This window comes from Mustelus asterias, chromosome 14, assembly GCF_964213995.1.
Source record: "Mustelus asterias chromosome 14, sMusAst1.hap1.1, whole genome shotgun sequence".
Taxonomy (NCBI): domain Eukaryota; kingdom Metazoa; phylum Chordata; class Chondrichthyes; order Carcharhiniformes; family Triakidae; genus Mustelus; species Mustelus asterias.
In genome coordinates this window covers 20,611,316-20,633,675 of record NC_135814.1, presented here as the reverse complement: position 1 = coordinate 20,633,675, position 22,360 = coordinate 20,611,316, and the positions used below count along the sequence as shown (strand labels likewise).

Below are 22,360 nucleotides of genomic sequence, written 5' to 3'. Positions count from 1 at the left end.
CCGCACGGAGACATCATCACCGTCCCATACAATCAATTAATTATTCCCGTTCATCTCAACGCGGCGGCCGGGCAGCGTCACAGTGGCGGGGCACAGATTCACATTATTTACAAATTTACATTATTCACAAATTCACTTTATTTGGGGAAAACAGTGAGAGGTGGGCGGGGCCCCCCGCTTCCAGAAGCCGCGCTCTGATTGGTGGGTTTGTTGTCACAGTGATTGAAGCGGCTGTGTGATTGGTGGAGCCGGCTAATGGCGGACGGGGAGACGCACGGGCTGGTGCAGCAGCAGCTGCGGGATGTGATCCTGACCCAGCAGCGGCACATCCAGAGCTGCGCCCGCATGGTGAGCACTGACCCCGGACCCGGCTCTCAGGCCATCCTGGATAGGGAGGGCTCCTGGCTTCTCCGCTGCCGCACATTCCCCGAGCGGCACGGCGGTTAGCGCTGCTGCCTCACCGCGTCTGGCTTCAATCCCTGGCTCCTCCCTGCTGTGATGCGGCGCGATCTTCTTGGGCGATCCTCTCCACTTGGAGCCGGCTGTTCTCCCTGCCGCACGTTCCCTTTCTAACCCCAGACAGCCAGTGTCCGAATCATCGATTACCATCTGTGGTGAACCATCCTTGGTTCCCACTGTGGGGTTGTTCTAATGTTGTTGTTGGGCTAGGGTGTTCACACTGTGGGATTGTTCTAATGTTGTTGTTGGGCTAGGGTGTTCACACTGTGGGGTTGTTCTAATGTTGTTGTTGGGCTAGGGTGTTCACACTGTGGGGTTGTTCTAATGTTGTTGTTGGGCTAGGGTGTTCACACTGTGGGATTGTTCTAATGTTGTTGTTGGGCTAGGGTGTTCACACTGTGGGATTGTTCTAATGTTGTTGTTGGGCTAGGGTGGGATTAATACACCTGTGGTTGTTACTGTTGTGGCACATCCCAGTCGGGCTCCGCCTCCTGGGAGAGGTATAAGACCCCCTGCTCGGGCGGGACCTCGTCAGTCTGGGATGGTGTACTTACGTTCTAGTAGTTCCATTGTTAGGCAATAAAAGCCTTCAGTTACCGAAGCCTCGTGCCTTGAGTTCAATTGACGTGCATCAATTTTATTGCCTAACACTAAGCTCTCGACGGAAAGGAGAGTATGGAACAAATCTTAAAGCCAGAGCGTCTGACGCTGGATCCACGTGCGGTGGGCGCCTCTAACACCTTCGACCACTGGCTGAAGTGTTTTGAGGACTACCTGGCAGCCTCCGCAGCGGTCACCACCGATGATGACAGACTCCGGGTCCTCCATGCGAGGGTAAGCGACACTGTCTACCTCGCGATCCGTGCGGCCACCACTTACCCGAGGGCCCTCGAGCTTTTAAAAAAGCGCTACACGAAACCTCCCAACGAGATCCACGCTCGTTACCTCCTCGCTACACGACGTCGGCAGTCGGGCGAAACCATGGAGGATTACGCCAATGAGCTCTTGAAGCTTGCCAGGGGCTGCGACTGCAAAGCTGTGTCGGCTGAGCAGTATATGTATGACCTCGCCCGAGATGCGTTTGTGGCAGGGGTAGGGTCTTCGTACATCCGTCTCAAGCTGCTAGAAAAGGGGAATCTCAACCTGACCCAAGCTATGGAATTGGCTGAAATGCTTGAGGCGGCTTCGAAGAGCTTGGTCCTGTATCCGGAGGACCACGTGGAGACAACGTGGCAGGGGCAGTCACAAATCCCTCCTCGCCCCACGGGCTCGAAGTGCAGTGTTATGGCGTGCTCCCATGTATACCCGACGACGGCGGCAGCCCCATGCGGCCCGCGGTGCTAATTCTGCGGAGGAGCCAAGCATCCACGACAAAAGTGTCCTGCTAAAGCGGTGGTCTGTAATCAATGCGGTAAAAAGGGGCACTACGCGAAGGTGTGCAGATCGAAGCCCAAGAACGGCAGTGCAGCCTGTGACCCTTCAGAACGGGGATCATCACCATCGACGTCGAAGTACCCACGGGGTTCGTCCACGTGCGAGTCCAGGCGACGCCATTGTGGTCGACGGAGTCGGAGGAGGATGACCACCGGGAGTTGCTACGCTTGGCGCCCTCAACCATGTGCGATTCATGGGGGCGGCCATTTTGGTCGACGACGACCAGGAGCGACCAGCAGGGGCCCTCAGCATCCACCTCAGCTGCCTGCAGTGACGTTCAAGGGCCAACGGTGGTGTCGATCACCCTGAACCAGGCTAAGCACCACAGGCTTGACTGTTCAATGATGGACATAGAGGTAAATGGTCGTGCATAGAATCCATCATAGAATCGTAGCACTGTGGTTAGCACTGCTGCCTCACAGCTCCAGGGACCTGGGTTCGATTCCCAACTTGGGTCACTGTCTGTGTGGAGTTTGCACATTCTCCTCGTGTCGGCGTGGGTTTCCTCCGGGTGCTCCTGTTTCCTCCCACAGTCCAAAGATGTGCGGGTTAGGTTGATTGGCTGTGCTAAAATTGCCCCTTAGTGTCCTGAGATGCGTAGGTTAGAGGGGTTAGTGGGTAAAATATGTAGGGATATGGGGGTAGGGCCTGGGTGGGATTGTGGTTGGTGCAGACTCGATGAGCCGAATGGCCTCTTTCTGTACCGTAGGGTTTCTATGATTTCTATGAATCCCTACAGTGCAGAATGAGGCTGTTTGGCTCATCGAGTCTGCACCAATAACAGTCCCACCTAGGTCCTATCCCGGTAACCCCACACATTTACCCTGCTAGTCCCACAGGAGACACAGTGGTTAGCACTGCTGCCTCACAGCACCAGAGACCCCGGGTTCGGTTTCCGGCTTGGGTCACTGTCTGTGTGGAGTCTGCACGTTCTCCCTGTGTCTGTGTCGGTTTCCTCCGAGTGCTCCGGTTTCCTCCCACAGTCTGAAAGATGTGCCGGTTAGGTGCATTGGCCGTGCTAAATTATCACTCAGTGTACCCGGACAGGTGCCGGAGTGTGGCAACTGGTGGATTTTCACAGTAACTTCATTGCAGTGTTAATGTAAGCCTACTTGTGACACACTAATAAACTAAAACTTAAACTCAAGACAGCCTGTCTTAGAATCCCTACAGTGCAGAAAGATTTAAGTTTTGATTTGATTTATTATTAGTCACATGTATTAACATACAGTGAAAAGTACTGTTTCTTGTGCCCTATGCAGACAAAGCATATCATTCATAGAGAAGGAAATGAGAGAGTGCAGAATGTAGTGTTACAGTCATAGCCAGGGTGTAGAGAAAGATCAACTTAATGCAAGGTAAGTCCATTCAAAAGTCTGTCAGCAGCAGGGAAGAAGCTGTTCTTGAGTTGGTTGGTACGTGACCTCAGACTTTTGAATCTTTTTCCTGATGGAAGAAGGTGGAAGAGAGAATGTCCGGGATGCGTGGAGTCCTTAACTATGCTGGCTGTTTTGCCGAGGCAGCAAGAAGTGTAGACAGAGTCAATGGATGGGAGGCTGGTTTGTGTGATGGATTGGGCTACATTCACGACCTTTTGTAGTTCCTTGCGATCTTGGGCAGAGCAGGAGTCATACCAAGCTGTGTTACAACCAGAAAGAATGCTTTCTATAGTGCATTTGTAAAAGTTGGTGAGAGCCGTAGCTGACATGCCAAATGTCCTTAGTATTCTGAGAAAGTAGAGGCATTTGTGGGTTTTCTTAACTATAGTGTCGGCATGGGGGGACCAGGACAGGTTATTGGTGATCTGGACACCTAAAAACTTGAAACTCTCGACCCTTTCTACTTCGTCCCTGTTGATGTAGACAGGGGCATGTTCTCCTTTACACTTCCTGAAGTCGATGACAACCTCCTTTGTTTTGTTGACATTGAAGGAGAGATTATTGTTGCTGCACCAGTTCACCAGATTCTCTATCTCACTCCTGTACTCTGTCTCGTCATTGTTTGAGATCTGACCCACTACGGTAGTACCATTAGCAAACTGAAAATCAAATTGGAGGGGAACTTGGCCACACAGTCATAGGTGTATAAGGAGTATAGTAAGGGGCTGAGGATACCACTAGTGTTGAGGATGATCGTGGAGGCCGCAGGGATCGGTACTGGGGCCTCAACTATTTACCATTTATATAGACGATCCGGAGGAGGGGACTGAGTGTAGGGTAACAAAGTTTGCAGACGACACAAAGATAAGTGGAAAAGTGAAGCATGTGGAGGGTGTAGAAGGTCTGCAGAGAGATTTGGACAGGCTGAGTGAGTGGGCGAGGATCTGGCAGATGGAGTATAACGTTAACAAATGCGAGGTTATTCACTTTGGAATAAATAATAGCAAATTGGATTATTGTCTAAATGGAAAGAAATTACAACATGCTGCTGTGCAGAGGGACCTGGGGGTCCTTGTGCATGAGACGCAAAAACCCAGTCTGCAGGTGCAACAGGTGATCAAGAAAGCAAATGGGATGTTGGCCTATATCGCAAGGGGGATAGAATATAAAAGCAGAGATGTCTTGCTGCATCTGTACAGGGCATTGGTGAGGCCGCAGCTGGAATACTGTGTGCAGTATTGGTCCCCTTATTTGCGGAAGGATATATTGGCCTTGGAGGGAGTGCAGAGAAGGTTCACCAGGTTGATACCAGAGATGAGGGGTGTTGATTATGAGGAGAGACTGAGCAGATTGGGTTTGTATTCGTTGGAATTTAGAAGGCTGAGGGGGGATCTTATAGAGACCTATAAGATAATGAAGGGGCTGGATAGGGTAGAGATGGAGAGATTCTTTCCACTTAGAAAGGAAACTCAAAATAAAGGGGGGTCAGTTTAGGACAGAGTTGAGGAGGAACTTCTTCTCTCAGAGGGTGGTGAATCTCTGGAATTCTCTGCCCACTGATGTGGTGGAGGCTACATCGTTGAATATGTTTAAATCACGGATAGATGGATTCCTGATCGGTAAGGGAATTAGGGGTTATAGGGATCAGGCGGGTAAGTGGAACTGATCCACTTCAGATCAGCCATGATCTTATTGAATGGCGGGGCAGGCTCGAGGGGCTAGATGGCCTACTCCTGCTCCTATTTCTTATGTTCTTATGTTCTTAGGAGGTGTTGTTGCCTATCCTTACTTATTGTGGTCTGTGAGTTAGGAAGTTCAGGATCCAGTCGCAGAGGCCCAGGCCAAAGAGTTTGGAGATGAGTTTCATGGGAATAATGGTGTTGAATTCTGAGCTATAGTCAATAAATAGTCTGACATAGGTGTCCTTGTTATCTAGGTGTTCCAAGGTTGAGTGCAGGGCCAGGGAGATGGCGTCTACAGTGGACCTGTTGCGACAATAGGCAAACTGTAGTGGATCAAGGTAGCCCGGGAGGCTGGAATTGATTCGTGCCATGACTAGCCTTTCGAAGCACTTCATAATGATGGATGTCAGAGCCACCGGTCGATAGTCATGAAGGCATGCTGCTTGTTTTTTTTTAGGTACCAGGATGATGGTGGTCATCTTGAAGCAGATAGGGACCTCAGATTGTTGTAAAGAGAGGTTGAAGATGGCTTGAAGAATACTCCCGCCAGCTGATCCACACAGAATCTGAGTGCTCGTCCGGGTACACCATTCGGGCCAGTAACTTTCCATGGATTGATCTTTGAGAGAGCTGCTCTGACATCTGCAATGGTGACCCCAGATACAGGTTCATCCAGGGCTTTCAAGTTGGAGGGCGTGCTCTCGCTGACTTCTTACTCCAAGTGGACGTAGAATGCATTGAGCCCATCAGGGAGGAGTGCATTGGAGCCGGCGATTTTACATGCCTTCATCTTGTAGCCTATGTCTTGCATACCTTGCCATAGTTGGCGGGGGTCGGTGTGGCTAGCCTGGGACTCTAGCTTGGTTCGGTACTGTCTTTTGGCATCTTTGACCTCCTTAGACCGTATCTGGCTTTCTTGTATAGATCAGTGTTGCCTGACTTGAACGCCTCAGATCTGGAATTCAGCAAGCAGTGGATATCCCTGTTTATCCATGGTTTCCGGTTGGGGAACACAAGGATTTGCTTCTTTGGCACACAGTCTTCTACACACTTACTAATGAAGTCAGTAACTGTAGTGGTGTACTTGTTCAGGCTGGTCGCAGAGTTTTTAAATATTGACCAGTCCACTGACTCCAAGCAGCCCCATAGGAGATCATCCGATTGCTCAGACCAACATTGCACGACTTTCTTTGATGGATTCTCCTGCTTCAGTTTTTGCTTGTAAGCTGGGAGCAGGAGCACAGCCTTGTGGTCTGATTTGCCAAAGCGATAGAGCAGTAGACATGTTTGATATTTGTGTAGCAGTGGTCTAGGATGTTTGGGCCTCTGGTGGTACAGGAGATGTGTTGGTGGTATCTTGGTAGTACACACTTGAGCTTGGCCTGATTGAAGTCCCCGGCCATGATGAACAAGGTCTCGGGATGTTTCATCTCAAGACTATTCATAGTGGTGTATATTTCGTCCAGTGCAATCTTCACGTCCGCATGAAGTAGGATGTAAACTGCTATCAGGATAATGGAGGTGAACTCCCGCGGAAAAAGGCTATTTGGCCCATTGAGTCTGCACTGACAACAATCCCACTCAGACCCCAGCCACACAACCCCTTGTATTTACCTTCCTAGTCCACCTGACACAATTTAACATGGCCAATGTACCTAACCTACACATCTTTCAGACTGTGGGAGGAAACCGGAGCACCCAGAGGAAAGCCATGCAGACATGGGGAGAAAGTGTAAACTCCACACAGTCATTCGAGGCCAGAATTGAACCTGGGTCCCAGGCGCTGTGAGGCAGCAGTGCTAACCACCGTGCCTGTCCTCACCAAGCACAGCAAAACTCCCTTTTTTGGCAGGGATATTAGTGTACTCGGGAAGCAGATCAGAATCCAATTTCTGTGTAAATCTACATTATGGATGACAGAAATTAAAGAAAAATGACAGCACCTTCACAACCTCAGGGTATATGTAGCGCAGCCTTTTGGAAATACTTTTGAGTGCAAATGGCCTTGGTTTAACACTTTGGACTATGTGCTCAATTGTCTGGAATTACAATGGAGCAAAATAGCTCGAAAGTACCTGGAAGGGACAAACAAAAAGACACAGCATCAACAACAACTTGTATCACACCAAACATCAGGGAGTTCCACAGGCATGTTATGAAGCAACATTTGATGCACTGTCAGTCAGATATTAGGGGGCAGTTGAGCAACAAAGATTGGTCAAGGGTTTAAGGAGCATCTTAAAGGAAGTCAAGGGAGATTTAGGCAGAGCATTCTATAAGCTTCACTCCTGCTCAGTGTCTTTTTAATTGTTTGTCTCTCCCAAGTACCTTGAGCTATTTTACTCCATTATAACTCTGAAGACTTGAGCATGTAATCCAAAGTGTTAAACTGAAGCCATCTGTCTTCTCAGGTGGGTGCAAAGGATCTGTGGCATCATTTGAAGACAGTAAGAGTTTTAACAACACCAGGTTAAAGTCCAACAGGTTTATTTGGTAGCAAATGCCATTAGCTTTCAGAGTGCTGCTCCTTCGTCAGATGGAGTGGATATCTGCTCTCAAACAGGGCACAAAGACACAAAAATTGATTTTGTGTCTGACGAAGGAGCAGTGCTCCGAAAGCTAATGGCATTTGCTACCAAATAAACCTGTTGGACTTTAACCTGGTATTGTTAAAACTCTTACTGTGTTTACCCCAGTCCAACACTGGCATCTCCACATCATCATTTGAAGAAGCAGGGGGTTGTTCCTTTGCCAATATTTCTTCCTCAGCCAACATTATTAACAGAAAACTTTATTTGATTTTGTGAGAGAATGTTACAGTTCAAAAATATTTCCAAAAGACTGCACAACACTTTGGATCACCCTGAGATTGTGAAGGTGCTGTATACACGTAATTTTTCCTTCCTTTCTGTCTTCCATAGTGTAGATTATTTACACGGAAATCAGATTCTGATCTTCCCGTGTACACTAATATCCCTGACGAAAGATAACTTGCACTCTGTTGAAGTTGCAGTAGATGCAGCAAAACTGTCCTGACTGCTCGTGGCAATAATTAATTGTAATCTGAATAGTTATAATGTTCTGCCTCTATAATTTAACTTGGTGTATAGATTATTCCAGACATTTGGATTTCTTGATTTTCTGTTGAATCCTCAAATTTGTGTTTATCGTCCTTTACCTTTAGCATATCCACACAATTGTGTTTCATTGCCTACCCTTTAATTGGCTTTTTTCTGGACTATAAAAGCTATGTCTCTCATTTGTAATGGAAACCTGAAAGAGTCAATTCTTATAAATCTTGTTGATCTCCTGCATTGCATGGAGAGTTAAAGCATAAAGGAGAGTTAAAGCCAAGTATATGCTCTTCAAAGCAGCAGGATTAGAGGGAGGGGGAATAATTGTATCAGGGAATGCAGTTCTAATTCAGTCACTTCTAAAGTCGTTTATCATTTCCATATTTTTATGTTCTATTTTAAATTCCCTTGCCTAAACTTGCCTTGTTGTAATTATACTGGAAAGTATACCTCCACTGGTAGGATGTTATAATTACAACATAAAGTAATGTTTTTATTCTAAATATGCACATGGGGATTTATGTTGATAACGAACGCTGCAGTATTTTAAATATACGTATTCGAACTATTCTGCTTAGTCTCCCACTCACTCAGAGATGTACCCATTATAGCTACACTTTATCACCTGTTTATCTGGAGTGGGAGGGAGGAGAATCTAAGGCCAAAATCTGATGAGTGGGAATTCAGTTAGCTTCAAGGTCTGGAGTTGGAGCTACATCTGTCAGTGACAAGTTTTTCTCTGCACCTGTGTATCACTCCTTGTGTGTACCTACACTTTATCACTTGGTTAGTGCTTATGTGATTTTTCTCTCTCTCATGTACTTTATGTTGTATATGTGTAAATTTTTCTCAGTTTCTCACTTTGCGTTTTCCACTTATCTAACTGGTTGAATGGTGGCTCTAACATGATAGTTATAAAAGCAAATTGCTTTGTTTATTCATTTTGCTGTATTTTACAATGCCTGTATCAGAATGGAACAAAGAAACGGAAGCTGGGATTTTAAAAAAAGTTCCACCAGTACTTTTTCAAATCATTGCAAGACTTGGTAATATTTTTCTGTTCATTCCAGAATTCTACTGCAGAATTTAACAACTTATTACTCAACATTTACCTCAGTTTACCTTATTTGATGACTACCAGGCTCTGTGTTCTACTAAAATCTGATGATGATCTAGGAATTAAGGGCTATGGGGAGAGAGCGGGTAAATGGAGTTGAAATCAACCATGATTGAATGGTGGAGTGGACTCGATGGGCCGAATGGCCTTACTTCCGCTCCTATGTCTTATGGTCTTATAGTTGTATTGTGCATCTTACACTTCTTCTGTCATCACGGGTGTAATCTTGCCGTGCAATCAAATTTATTATTAATTAATTTTATATATACTGCTACAGATTTTCCATCCATCAGCTCAGCAGCCTGATGACAGGGCCAAGAGTTTTTTATATTTGAGACAAAGCTACTTAACACATCAATGCATTCCATATTTAGATACAACAACGAGAAGAGGAGTCAGTAAGCAGAGAGGAGTTTGACGTTGTTGTGGAGGATTTGGAGGTGAGAACCTTTGAAGCTAATTGAGGTCATTGTTAACAAGACTGATCTATATGTTTTTGATATTTAGTGCCTAATCAGTTTCTACACCAGTGCACATATCTATAACACTTGTGTATGTAATTTATCAGATTCAGATTTTTTAGAAAAATGACCTTCAAACCAGTACCTACAGTATCTTTTGTATGTATGAATAACATAAGGCACAAGTTTATTTATAATGTACTATACTTATAGGGACAGTTATAGAATCATTATGGCACAGAAGGAGCCCATTCACGTCCTAACTTTCTGTTCAGTAATCCAATCAGTCCCATTCATCTGCTGTAACCCCCATTGTTCTGTACATTTATTTTCCTTAAGTATCCACCACCCTTGTAGGTAACAAGTTCCAGGCAATTAGCACACTCAGTGTGGCGGGGAGACAAAAATGTTCCTTACAGCCTCCTTGTATCTCTTACCTAAAACTTTAAATCTCTATCCCCCAGCCCTTGTCTCATCGGCTAATGGGAACAGCTTTTTTTACTAGTATATCTAAACCTGTCATAGTCTTGAAGACTTCTATCAAATCTCCCCTCAGTTTAATTTTGTCAATCTCTCCACGAACCCCAATAACTGGAAGCTTAAATTTCTTTTACAATAGCTGAAAATATGACGCACGGTGGCACAGTGGTTAGCATTACTGCTCACAGCTTCAGGTTCCCAGGTTCGATCCCCGACTTGGGTCACTCTGTGTGGAGTTTACACGTTCTCTCTGTGTCTGCATGAGTTTTCTCTGGGTGCTCCGGTTTCCTCCCACAGTCCGAAAGACGTGCTGCTTGGGTGCATTGGTCGTGCTAAATTCTCTGTGTACCCCAACAGGCGTCAATGTGGCAACGAGGGGATTTTTACAGTAACTTCATTGCAGTGTGAATGTAAGCCTACTTGTGACACTAATAAATAAATTTAATTTAAATTTTAAACATTTCCCTGGGACTTGGAGACTCTGTGTGTCCACTGGCATCAGGGCTGCCTTTAGCATTGTCTGCAAGTGTGCATGCCTTGCACTTCCCAGTAAAACAATTTCTACCTTCCTTTTAATTTTTAACAGCCCCATCGCCCAGGCCAGTTGCCTAGCAGATTTAGGTCACCGTCATTTGCCCATATGTTAAAGACACATTCCCAAAACACAATGAACTTCAATTCAATTTTTGAGAGCAGCTCCAACTTCTCCAATCTAACCTTGTAGCTAAAATCCTTCCTGGAACTATTCTGGTAAATCTCTGCATGCTTCCTAGGACCTTGCATTCCTAAAATGTGGTGATCCAGTCAGGACAAAATATGTTAGGTGTTTCATAAAACTACAAAGAACAAAGAAAATTACAGCACAGGAACAGGCCTTTTGGCCCTCCAAGCCTGCACCGACCATGCTGCCCGACTTAACCAAAACCCCCTACCCTTCCGGGGGACCATACCCCTCTATTTCCATCCTATTCATGTATTTGTCAAGACGCCCCTTAAAGGTCACTACTGTATCTGCTTCCACTACCTCCCCCGGCAATGGGTTCCAGGCACCCACCACCCTCTGTATAAAAGATCTGCCTCGTACATCTCCTTTAAACCTTGCCCCTCGCACCTTAAACCTGTGCCCCCTAGTAATTGACTCTTCAACCCTAGGGAAAAAGCTTCTGACTATCCACTCTGTCCATGCCTCTCATAATCTTGTAGACGTCTATCAGGTCGCCCCTCAACCTCCGTTGTTCCAGTGAGAACAAACCAAGTTTCTCCAACCTTTCCTCATAGTTAATGCCCTCCATACCAGGCAACATCCTGGTAAATCTTTTCTGTATCCTCTCCAAAGCCTCCACATCCTTCTGGTAGTGTGGCGAACAGAATTGAACACTATATCCCAAGTGCAGCCGAACTAAACGTTCTATAAAGCTGCAACATGACTTGCCAATTTTTAAACTCAATGCCCTGGCCGATGAAGGCAAGCATGCCGTAAGCCTTCTTGACTACCTTCTCCACCTGCATTGCAACTTTCAGTGACCTGTGTACCTGTGCACCCAGATCCCTTTGCCTATCAATACTCTTAAGGGTTCTGCCATTTACTGTGTATTTCCTATCTGTATTAGACCTTCCAAAATGCATTCCCTCACATTTGTCCGGATTAAACTCCATCTGCCATCTCTCCGCCCAAGTCTCCAACTGATCTATATCCTGCTGTATTAGCTGTGTTCTGTCTCTGTTTGTAAAGCCCAAGATCCCATATGCATTGCTAATGCCTCTTTCAATATCTCCTGCCTTCTTCAAAGGTCTATACATACAAAACTCCCCAGGTTCCGTCTGTCCCTGCACACTATGAGGAACTAAGATCTCAGACTGTATAATTTTATAATGTATAGATATGCTCATTGCTATTTTTAAAATTTTAAAACTGATCCTGAAATGGCTGAAACTATGTCTGCCTGTGACCCTGAACAAAAGAACTTGCACCATGTCATCTCTGAGGAGCCACTGACAACCGATGGGTATAGAGGGATATGGGCCAAATGCGGGCAATTGGGATTAGTTGAGGGTTTAAAAAAAAAGGACGGCATGGACAAGTTGGGCCGAAGGGCCTGTTTCATGCTGTAAACCTCTATGACTCTAACCCCCCTTTGGACTGTACAGCCCAACTTCAAAGAGAGGTATGCAAAGCCCATCTGTATATAATAACCCAGGCTGACTAGGAGATGGATCACCTGCTCAGACAAAAGGCTGTGCAACCTTTCAACTCCTAATGGCTGAAACAGCTTTGGAATCCATACAATAGATACACATTCTTTGTCAAAGATGGTGGCGAGGTGGGAGTCAAGTGACATGGGCCTCTAGCTTGTGGAACAAGTAATATTGTCTTGCTGAACTGCATAACCCGGTCTGCTGTTTACCATCTGACAATCTCACAGAAAAGGAGCTCTAGCCCAGGTTGAACATCCGACCCCATCAGCACTGCTTCTGGTGGAAATTCTGTTCCATTGCTTACAAGACAGGCACACAAGGTGAATCAATCTTATCATGTGAAGTCAACCTCACCAGAATACTGAATTATACAGCATTAAGTTTCAGCCTGATGACCTCCGTGAAGGAATACCTCATTTGATTTTGATCCTGGATTCTGGAACGCACATGAAACATTTATTTTCTCCGTGGTCTCTGCACTATAAATCTTTCTTTTCTCTATCACTTTCTTTACTGTCCGAGTATGGAGGCAATGCTGTGACCCTCCCTTCAACTTTTGAATGTGTGCAAATAAACTAACCCTTTGAGTTCATCCAGTCTTGAGTTTGCTGTGTGGTTATTAATAGAAAATTGGATCGCACCAAAACTGAGGGGTTGGGAAATACACCACCACTTTTAAAAGAGGGAATCCAATCAAAAACACCTTTCTGTTTACCAATGGGTGGCAAGAGGAGAAATTAGTGCTGTTTAAATTAAAGACCCTGTTTGTAATAACGCACTCCATGGAATATGCCATTAAGCTTACATTGCCTCTCCCTATCCTTACTGCTAAAATGCAGTACCTCAAATTTTTCATAAAATTCCCTTTGCCCATTCTGCTTGTCCATCTATGTACTCTTGAAGTAATTGGTATTTTTGCTGACCTTTACTGCATCTATTCGGTCAAATCAGCTTTTATTTTTATTCAGCTGGAGAAAACTTTGAAATGTTCTTTCAAATAGTGGTTATAATGTATGATTCAACTGAACTCCACTTGCATCATATTTCAAAGTGCCCACATTGTTCTATTCAGATTTGAGCAGCTGAGCCAATTCTATTAACTCTGCCGTGCTTCTTTACAGAATGAAAGACTTGAACATGCTAAAACTAAAGCATTACTTTTCAAAGAGTCTGAAAAACTACAGTTTGCGCTCGGTGAAATAGAGATTCTAATGAAACAGCTAGATCGGGAAAAGAAGGCCTTTGAAAATGCGTAAGTTTTGCTATATAACCTCAGTGTATATATTTCATTTAAGTAATTAATTGGCTCTGCTTGGGGATATTCTTAGGACCTGGAAGGAGCCACATAAATACATGTTTGTTGTTTAAAGTTCTGCACTCCCTTAGTATGCTGTAACAAATCTCTCGACACCAGATTAAAGCCCAACAGGTTTATTTGAAATCACAAGCTTTCGGAGCGCTGCTCTTTCCTCAGGTGAGTGGCTAAATTAAACCTGTTGGATCTTAACTTGGTGTTGTGAGACTTCTTACTGTGCCCACCCCAGTCCAACGCTGGCATCTCCACATCTTAGTGTACTGTGGTAAATTTTGGTCCTGATTTTACTGTTTTGAAAGGTTTGGAACTTGCCATATATAAATATTAAGTTTTTTTTAAAGTAAGTACAGCCCTTGTTAAACTATTATGTATTTCATTCCTGCTTGAGCTTAAGATCACAACTGAAGTGTTAGATTTAAGAATATGGTGCAGCTAGTTTTAAATATGACCTTCCTGCAATGGCATTAATCGTTTGCATGATTTTGCTTCTATCTGGTGATGGCATTCTTGGTTTTCATATTAAATGCTGTGCTGTTGCCTCATCAGCACAGCCCACTGTCTTAAATTTTGATAGTAATGGAATGCCATAAATGGAATTAGTCAGGTTGTTGCCTGTGAAAACACTTTGCTGCCTGTATGACTGGAACAAGAAGGAAAAAAGTAAATAACTATTATAGCTACAATTTTGAAGTTTAAGAATGGAATTGTGAAAATTAACAGTTGAGGAAGGTGAGGAACTAACTGCAGGCAGTGAATTAATCTACTGTGATACGTGATTTGTGAAGTATAGAAAAAAAAAAAAGACTTGATAAATTTGTCATCTTTGCGTTAATGGGAGCCTCAAGAATACTATGTGATTTATAGTTGCAAGAGATTGAAAGATGAATTCCATTTTCCTCCTTGGTTGTAATTCATCGGAAAATGCAGTTGGGGTGGGCACTTTTCACCCGCTGCTGTCCAGGTGGATTTACTGAATTGAAAAACTTTTGGATGGGAACTAGGCAGGATTCCACCAGTGCTAGTTAGCCCTAATAGGATAAGAGGGGGGAAAGTAGTGTGACTACTTTGGATCTTCGCAATGGATCATGGCTGACTAAGGCACAACATTATTATTTGACATGCTGTAATGACTCTGACTGTTTCAAAGTTCAATTCTGTCTGCATTTCCTTTTGAATATACCCATCCAGACATGACACACCTGGCAGGGGGCATGTCAAATATCTCCAAGCTGATTTTCATTAAACTCCTCTGCTTGATGGACCTGGAAAACAGATTGCATAAGGAAAGAAGATCTAACACATGGCCTTCTCTTTTTCTGAACACATGGCTTTTGACAGATGTATAAAATATGCTCCAAATTTACCTCCTAATGACTTGCATGCAGTACTTGCATGTCGATTGATAGTCTGTCAGTCTATGAGTCAGAGGTTGTAGGTTCAGAGACTTGAGTATAAAAATCTAGGCTGATATTCTAGTGGATGGGGAGCTACTGCTTTCTTGATGAAATAGTAAAACAAGCCACTGTCACACTCTCAGTTGTGTGTGAGAATGGCACTATTTTGAAGAAATGTTTGAATCATAGAATCCTACAGTGTAGAAGGAGGCCATTCGACCCATCAAGTCTGCACTGACAACATTCCCACCCAGGCCCTATCCCCATAATCCCACATATTTACCCCCTAATCCCTCTGAGCTACACATCCCGGGACACTAAGGGGCAATTTAGCATGACCAAAGCACCTAAACCCGCACAGCTTTGGGAGGAAACCAGAGCACCCGGAGGAAACCACGCAGACACGGGGAGAACGTGCAAACTCCCCACAGTCAGTGACCCAGGCTGGGAATCGAACTCGGGTCTCTGGAGCTGTGAGGCAGCAGTGCTAACCACTGTGCCACCATTTGACCTCTTCCCGGTGTCTTGTGAATATCTATCACTCAATCAGTATCATTAAAGCTGTTTATCTGATTGTTATCACATTGCTGCTGGTGGATCCTGCTGAGTGCAAATTGGCTGCCACGTCTTCTAAATTAAAGCAGTGGTTGCACTTAAAATACTTTGGGGAGACCTGAAAGATGCTATAAAAATACAACACTTTTTAAGCTCAAATTAATCTGTACACCTATTTCATCTCTGCAACCTCTGCAATGAGGTTGTGGAGCCCTCATGATTATGATATAGGGGACTTGCCTCCAATAGAAATTGGCGGATAGTTCCTGACTCGTGCTGTTGATTTGCTGCTCTGAACTTCTTCCACCTAATCAGCCCGCTACATAAAGACAAGATGCAGCTAATCCAATGGATATTCGCCTGACCAATGTAATTTATGTTTCTACTTACCAGACACGAATAACCTTGCGAAATGTTTTTATCACAATGCCAGTCATGGAGGGGTCCCCCAAGCTCTCAAATTGAGCTCAAAAATTAATACACACTCAGCTCCAGCAATCTTGAAGGCATTCTCCACAATGGTTTGCACAACAGAAGAATGCACTTAAACAGGCAGGTTCAATGTTGAATGTTCAAGTTAATGGTTCCACTGTACTGCAGAGCATGTGGATGAGATGCATGAATGAGTGGATATTTTTCTTGTGTAGAACCCCTTGGACTTGTATGACTCATATTGTATCCAGTATCATAAACCACAATTGTATTGAAGCACCTCAGTGTGTAACGTGATCTATGTAGAAAATCTGAATAACATACAAACATGTCTCTATTTTCATCTTTTACAAAGACTGGAAAGCATTAAAAACAAAGCATTGAAGGAGTCAACGAAAAATGACAAGTTAATAAGCAAATGCAATGGTAAGTCATAGTACTATTGGAAATATCTATTCCTTTTTTATCTGGAATATGTTGCAAGCTATAATTTATTTCCAGAAAACCCATGAAGTTTTTTAAAAAATGAACATGTTACCACTTAGAATTTTCTCCTCTCTCACTCCACCCCTACGCGTGCGCACACATATACATGTGTGTCCTCACAGACACGTGTGCATGCACACACGCACCCATCTGCTTTGTGACCAGGAACAGTACAACAAAAGTGCAATATACCTGTTCAGGTTTGTGTGTGCCTAGTTTTCCTGTCCCTAGCCATTATAATGGTCTGGAGGCACCCCTGGGCCTGACAACTTGATGTTCTTCAGCACTAATCCAGGAGTCCGTAAGATCTGATAGGTAAATTGTCTTATTTCTGAAACTCATCTTTTTGGGCCCTCTTTAATCTGCCGCTGCATCCCTTTTTGGTGACTCTGTCTAGATGCACAAAAAGCAAATCACTATGCAAAAATTGTAAAATTAATGAAGCCTCAACAATGGTGCTAATGCTAATAGTAACAGTTCCAAAAAATGATAGAAAGGGAAGGATTTTTAATTTGATTGTCTGATGGTTGTAGCATGCAAATTGCAGGAATGACGGGGTTTTATATTTCCTGAAAAATGTATGGTAGATTTTGTGAGGAACTAATTCAGCAGAGTTAGAAACTAATTATTTGTGAAAACGATATGTTTTCTTTGCAGAGATTGAGAATCATATGGAAAAACAAGATGATATTTTGAGTATGAAAGAGGTTCAGATTAAAGAACTTAGTCAGCTACTTGCAAAGCAGAAAGATTCATTGAAGTAAGTGTCTAAATCTTTCTTAAAGAGGGTTTTGATGTGTTACGGTCAGAGATATTAATATTTTATAAATACAAATATAAATACAAGTTGTTCTAGTTAAATGGGACAACAATTTTCTTTACTAGAACATAGAACAGTACAGCACAGAACAGGCCCTTCGGCCCACAATGTTGTGCCGAGCTTTATCTGAAACCAAGATCAAGCTATCCCACTCCCTATCATCCTGGTGTGCTCCATGTGCCTATCCAATAACCGCTTAAATGTTTCTAAAGTGTCTGACTCCACTATCACTGCAGGCAGTCCATTCCACACCCCAACCACTCTCTGCGTAAAGAACCTACCTCTGATATCCGTCCTGTATCTCCCACCACGAACCCTATAGTTATGCCCCCTTGTAATAGCTCCATCCACCCGAGGAAATAGTCTTTGAACGTTCACTCTATCTATCCCCTTCATCATTTTATACACCTCTATTAAGTCTCCCCTCAGCCTCCTCCGCTCCAGAGAGAATAGCCCTAGCTCCCTCAACCTTTCCTCATATGACCTACCCTCCAAACCAGGCAGCATCCTGATAAATCTCCTCTGCACTCCTTCCAGCGCTTCCACATCCTTCCTATAGTGAGGTGACCAGAACTGCACACAATATTCCAAATGTGGTCTCACCAAGGTCCTGTACAGTTGCAGCATAACCCCACGGCTCTTAAACTCCAACCCCCTGTTAATAAAAGCTAACACACTACAGGCCTTCTTCACAGCTCTATCCACTTGAGTGGCAACCTTTAGAGATCTGTGGATATGGACCCCAAGATCTCTCTGTTCCTCCACAGTCTTCAGAACCCTACCTTTGACCCTGTAATCCACATTTAAATTTGTCCTACCAAAATGAATCACCTCACATTTATCAGGGTTAAACTCCATTTGCCATTTTTCAGCCCAGCTTTGCATCCTATCTATGTCTCTTTGCAGCCTACAACAGCCCTCCACCTCATCCACTACTCCACCAATCTTGGTGTCATCAGCAAATTTACTGATCCACCCTTCAGCCCCCTCCTCTAAGTCATTAATAAAAATCACAAAGAGCAGAGGACCAAGCACTGATCCCTGCGGCACACCGCTAGCAACCTGCCTCCAATCCGAAAATTTTCCATCGACCACCACCCTCTGTCTTCGGTCAGACAGCCAGTTGCCTATCCAATCGGCCAACTTTCCCTCTATCCCACACCTCCTCACTTTCATCATAAGCCGACCATGGGGGACCTTATCAAACGCCTTACTAAAATCCATGTATATGACATCAACTGCCCTACCTTCATCAACACACTTAGTTACCTCCTCAAAAAATTCTATCAAATTTGTGAGGCACGACTTGCCCTTCACGAATCCGTGCTGACTATCTCGGATTAATCCGCATCTTTCTAAATGGTCGTAAATCCCATCCCTAAGGACCCTTTCCATCAATTTACCAACCACCGAAGTAAGACTAACCGGTCTATAATTACCAGGGTCATTTCTATTCCCTTTCTTAAACAGAGGAACAACATTCGCCATTCTCCAGTCCTCTGGCACCATCCCCGTGGACAGCGAGGACCCAAAGATCAACGCCAAAGGCTCTGCAATCTCATCCCTTGCCTCCCAAAGAATCCTAGGATACATTTAATCAGGCCCAGGGGACTTATCGACCTTCAGTTTATTCAAAACTGCCAAGACATCCTCCCTCCGAACATCTATTTCCTCCAGCCTATTAGCCTGTAACACCTTCTCTTCCTCAAAAACATGGCCCCTTTCCTTGGTGAACACTGAAGAAAAGTATTCATTCATCACCTCGCCTATCTCTACTGACTCCATACACAAGTTCCCACTACTGTCCTTGACCGGCCCTAACCTCACCCTGGTCATTCTTTTATTCCTCACATAAGAGTAAAAAGCCTTGGGGTTTTCCTTGATCCGACCCGCCAAGGACTTCTCATGTCCCCTGATTCTGGGACTGATTCTGTGTTCCATTTATAGGCAAAAGGGACTGATTCTGTGTTCCATTTATAGGCAAAAGGTTACTGACTTCGAAATACAGAGGCAACAAGATGCTTATATAGCACGTGTGCTGAAAGAAAAAAAGAGGAAGACATTTGGAAAATTCCCTCCTGCCCCTCTAGCAATATCCAGACAGACTTGTAAATAAACATAAATATTTCTTCAAATTTTGCATTCGTGTTTGGCAGCTGATTACATTGTGAATGTTTGGTGGTGAAACTAATGTTAAGCATGTGGCTCCCCTAGCAGCATTTGACAATGCTGACATTTGACATTTCGAGTCTGGATGATCCTTCGCCAGAGCTTCAGCAGCTCTGACGGAGGGTCATCCAGACTCTCAAATTTGACTCGATTCTCTCTCCACGGATGCTGTCAGACCTGCTGAGATTTTCCAGCATTTTTTTTTCTTGTTGCAGATTCCAGCATCCGTAATATTTTGCTTCTATTTTAGAACAACAAATGGAGTGTTCATTCCTCTGATCATGTTCCTGGTGACTTGAGACACGCTTTTCTCACTTAGCGAGTAATTGAGAGTATTACAGTGAAATTTGCACAAGTGGAATCTGAATTTCATTCCTACGCCACAACTTATTATGTGCTTTGCCTTTAACTGTATTTGCAGTCAGAAATCGTGGAACCTCATCAGAACCTCCGTCTTAGTCTCATTGCCCCAGAAGCGGGTTAACTAATAGTGCCATTTGTCACTGACAGCATTTGCATTATCATGGAAGCAAGTGAAAACTGATGTAAGATTTAAGTATTTTGGCTCATCATTCATTTGCTTTGGTTGCTACAGCCAAAAAACTTAGTGATATTCACTATTCTGAGCAGTGCCAATTGCTCTTTTTAAAAAATACGGTTAAATGCTGAGATAACTTTCTAATCTCGTAGCCTCAATTTTGTTGGCAGTATTTGAAATGCTAGAGCCTTCTCTGATGAGGATTCCAAACATAAACTTACCAATTTATTACATTATATAAATAAACAACGTGAATGACCAGCACTCATTCCCCGAGGACCCAACATTCAGTTCCCTTCGAGAAGTTGATCTCTCACTGTTTTGGTAATTGTATGATTTGTTTTAAGAAGGACAGTATATCAATACATATCTGACATTTTATTCAAATGATTTACCTCTGCAGTGGATGCTCATGAAATGGATTTTATTTCCCTAGCTTCGAGCTCAGCGGCACTTGAGTATTTAGATTATTGAAACTAAATTGTCAGTTGTAACATGACATTTCAGGAACACTCATTGGAAGTGCAGGAATGAGTTTTACACAATAGTGAGTTTGGTTATAATTCTAAGATGTTAGTACCACTTAAGGGCGTGGTGGTACAGTGATTAGCACTGCTGCCTCACAGCACCAGGGACCTAGGTTCAATTCCTGGCTTGGGTCACTGTCTGCAGCGTCTTCTCAGTTCTCCCCATGTCCGTGAGGGTTTCCTCCGGGTGCTCTGGTTTTCTTCCACAGTCCGAAAGATGTGCTGGTTAGGTGCATTGGCCATGCTAAATTCTTCCTCAGGTGCCGAATAGGCGCCAGTGTCTGGTGACTAGGGAATTTTCACAGTGACTTCATTGCAGTGCCAATGTACTTGTGAAACTAATAACAAACTTGCACCTTTTTAAAACTGTCTAAAGAAATTTAGGACCAACATGGTTTGACCTAAATAGGAGATTTTGAAAAGAACTTAAAAAATTTTAAAGTTACCATCATAGTGGAAAGTAGCAACTATCCCTTCTTTCAAGAAAGCAGGGAGGCAGATAACAGGAAATTATAAGTCAGTTAGCTTGACATCCGTCATGGGGAAGGTATTAAAATTGATCATTAAAGAAATTATGATTGGGTATTTAGACAAGCTCAAGGTAAATTTTGATCGTGTTAAACCTTTTGATGAAAGAATACCTGTAAATTCTGTGTGTAAAGAAGCATTATTGCAATAAAGATACTAATTTTATTGCATTTTTTTTTACAAATTTTTACAAGTTGCTACAAAATCATTCCTTGACTGTTCAAAGCATATGAAGCACAGCTTTGGCTCAGTGCTAGCATCTTGACTCGGAGTTAAAAGCATGTGAGTCCAAGCCCTGCTCACAAAATGCTTGGGCACATTATCCAGCACTTTAGTATAATACCTACTGAGTGCTGCACAGTAAGTGGTGGAGGTATCATCTTTTGGTTGAAGTGGTTGTCTGCTCTCTGTGGACATAAAGAAAAGAATAAAGGAAAATTTGACACCTTGGGCACTCAGTGTTTTCCAACTAGTGAAGTTAATGTGGCCATTGTTGCAATCTTAAAGACTCCAGGCAATATCCAAGGAAGGGCATGGGATTTTTCCTTACCTCCTGGTTAACATTAATCCCTTAAATATCATCAAGAAAAAAGACTCTTTGGTTGTTCATCTCATTACTGTTTGTGTAACCTTCTGCACAAAAAATGATTGCCAAGTATCCTTTTGTTTTAACTGGACTACATTTCAAAAGTCCTTCGTTTAGCTGTAAAGCACTTTGTGAGGTTCCTTGGATGTGGAAGGTGTTAAATAAATGCAAATGATCTCTTAATGATACAAAAGAGAAAGAATCATCCAGACTGGAAACATTAGCTCTGTTCTCTGCACAGACGCTGTCAGACCTGCTGAGATTTTCCAGCATTTTCTACTTTTGTTCTAGATTCCAGCATTCGCAATACTTTGCTATACCAAACTAAATTTTCTTTTGTGAAAGCAAACGGAAGGAGAGCACAACTCGACTACGAAGGCTAAGAGCAAGCATGAAGGAAAGCAGTTAGAATGAAGAGTAATAGTAAAGGATTTTAGAGACACGGTGAAGTAAAAATTGCCTTAAAGATTAACGATGAAAAAGGAAGTCTATGAGAGATAAATGAATGGCAGGAATATTAAATTAGTATTTTCATTATAAAAGGAATTATGGAAATTAAGTACTAGAAGAGGTGATGGGGCATTCAGATAAGAAAACTGGAAAGAGCACTGAAAATGTTGGTGAGTACTTAAAGTGGAAAGAAATTGGGCCATGATGATTTGTATTCCTTCTTATGATCCCAGCTGACAGTACTGTTTGATCCCAGGATGAAACCTGGCTTGAAGTAT

General features: G+C 43.5%; 1 protein-coding gene across 1 annotated transcript; it reads left to right on the top strand.

Moving 5' to 3' along the window:
- The first annotated feature begins 171 nt into the window (after positions 1 to 171).
- LOC144503531 (spermatogenesis-associated protein 24-like) lies at positions 172 to 21,215 on the top strand. Its single transcript, XM_078227974.1, has 6 exons — positions 172 to 348; positions 9,520 to 9,585; positions 13,404 to 13,534; positions 16,334 to 16,404; positions 17,122 to 17,224; positions 19,265 to 21,215. The coding sequence occupies exons 1-6, from the start codon at positions 256 to 258 to the stop codon at positions 19,398 to 19,400; spliced, it is 600 nt and encodes a 199-aa protein (XP_078084100.1). The 5' UTR covers positions 172 to 255; the 3' UTR covers positions 19,401 to 21,215.
- Positions 21,216 to 22,360: the final 1,145 nt, after the last annotated feature.

Coding starts and splice junctions, on each gene's coding strand:
- LOC144503531 (XM_078227974.1), top strand. CDS start 256: ATGGCGGACGGGGAGACGCACGGGCTGGTGCAGCAGCAGCTGCGGGAT. Junction 349..9,519: donor TCCAGAGCTGCGCCCGCATG/GTGAGCACTGAC, acceptor TTCCATATTTAG/ATACAACAACGAGAAGAGGA. Junction 13,535..16,333: donor AAGAAGGCCTTTGAAAATGC/GTAAGTTTTGCT, acceptor TCTTTTACAAAG/ACTGGAAAGCATTAAAAACA.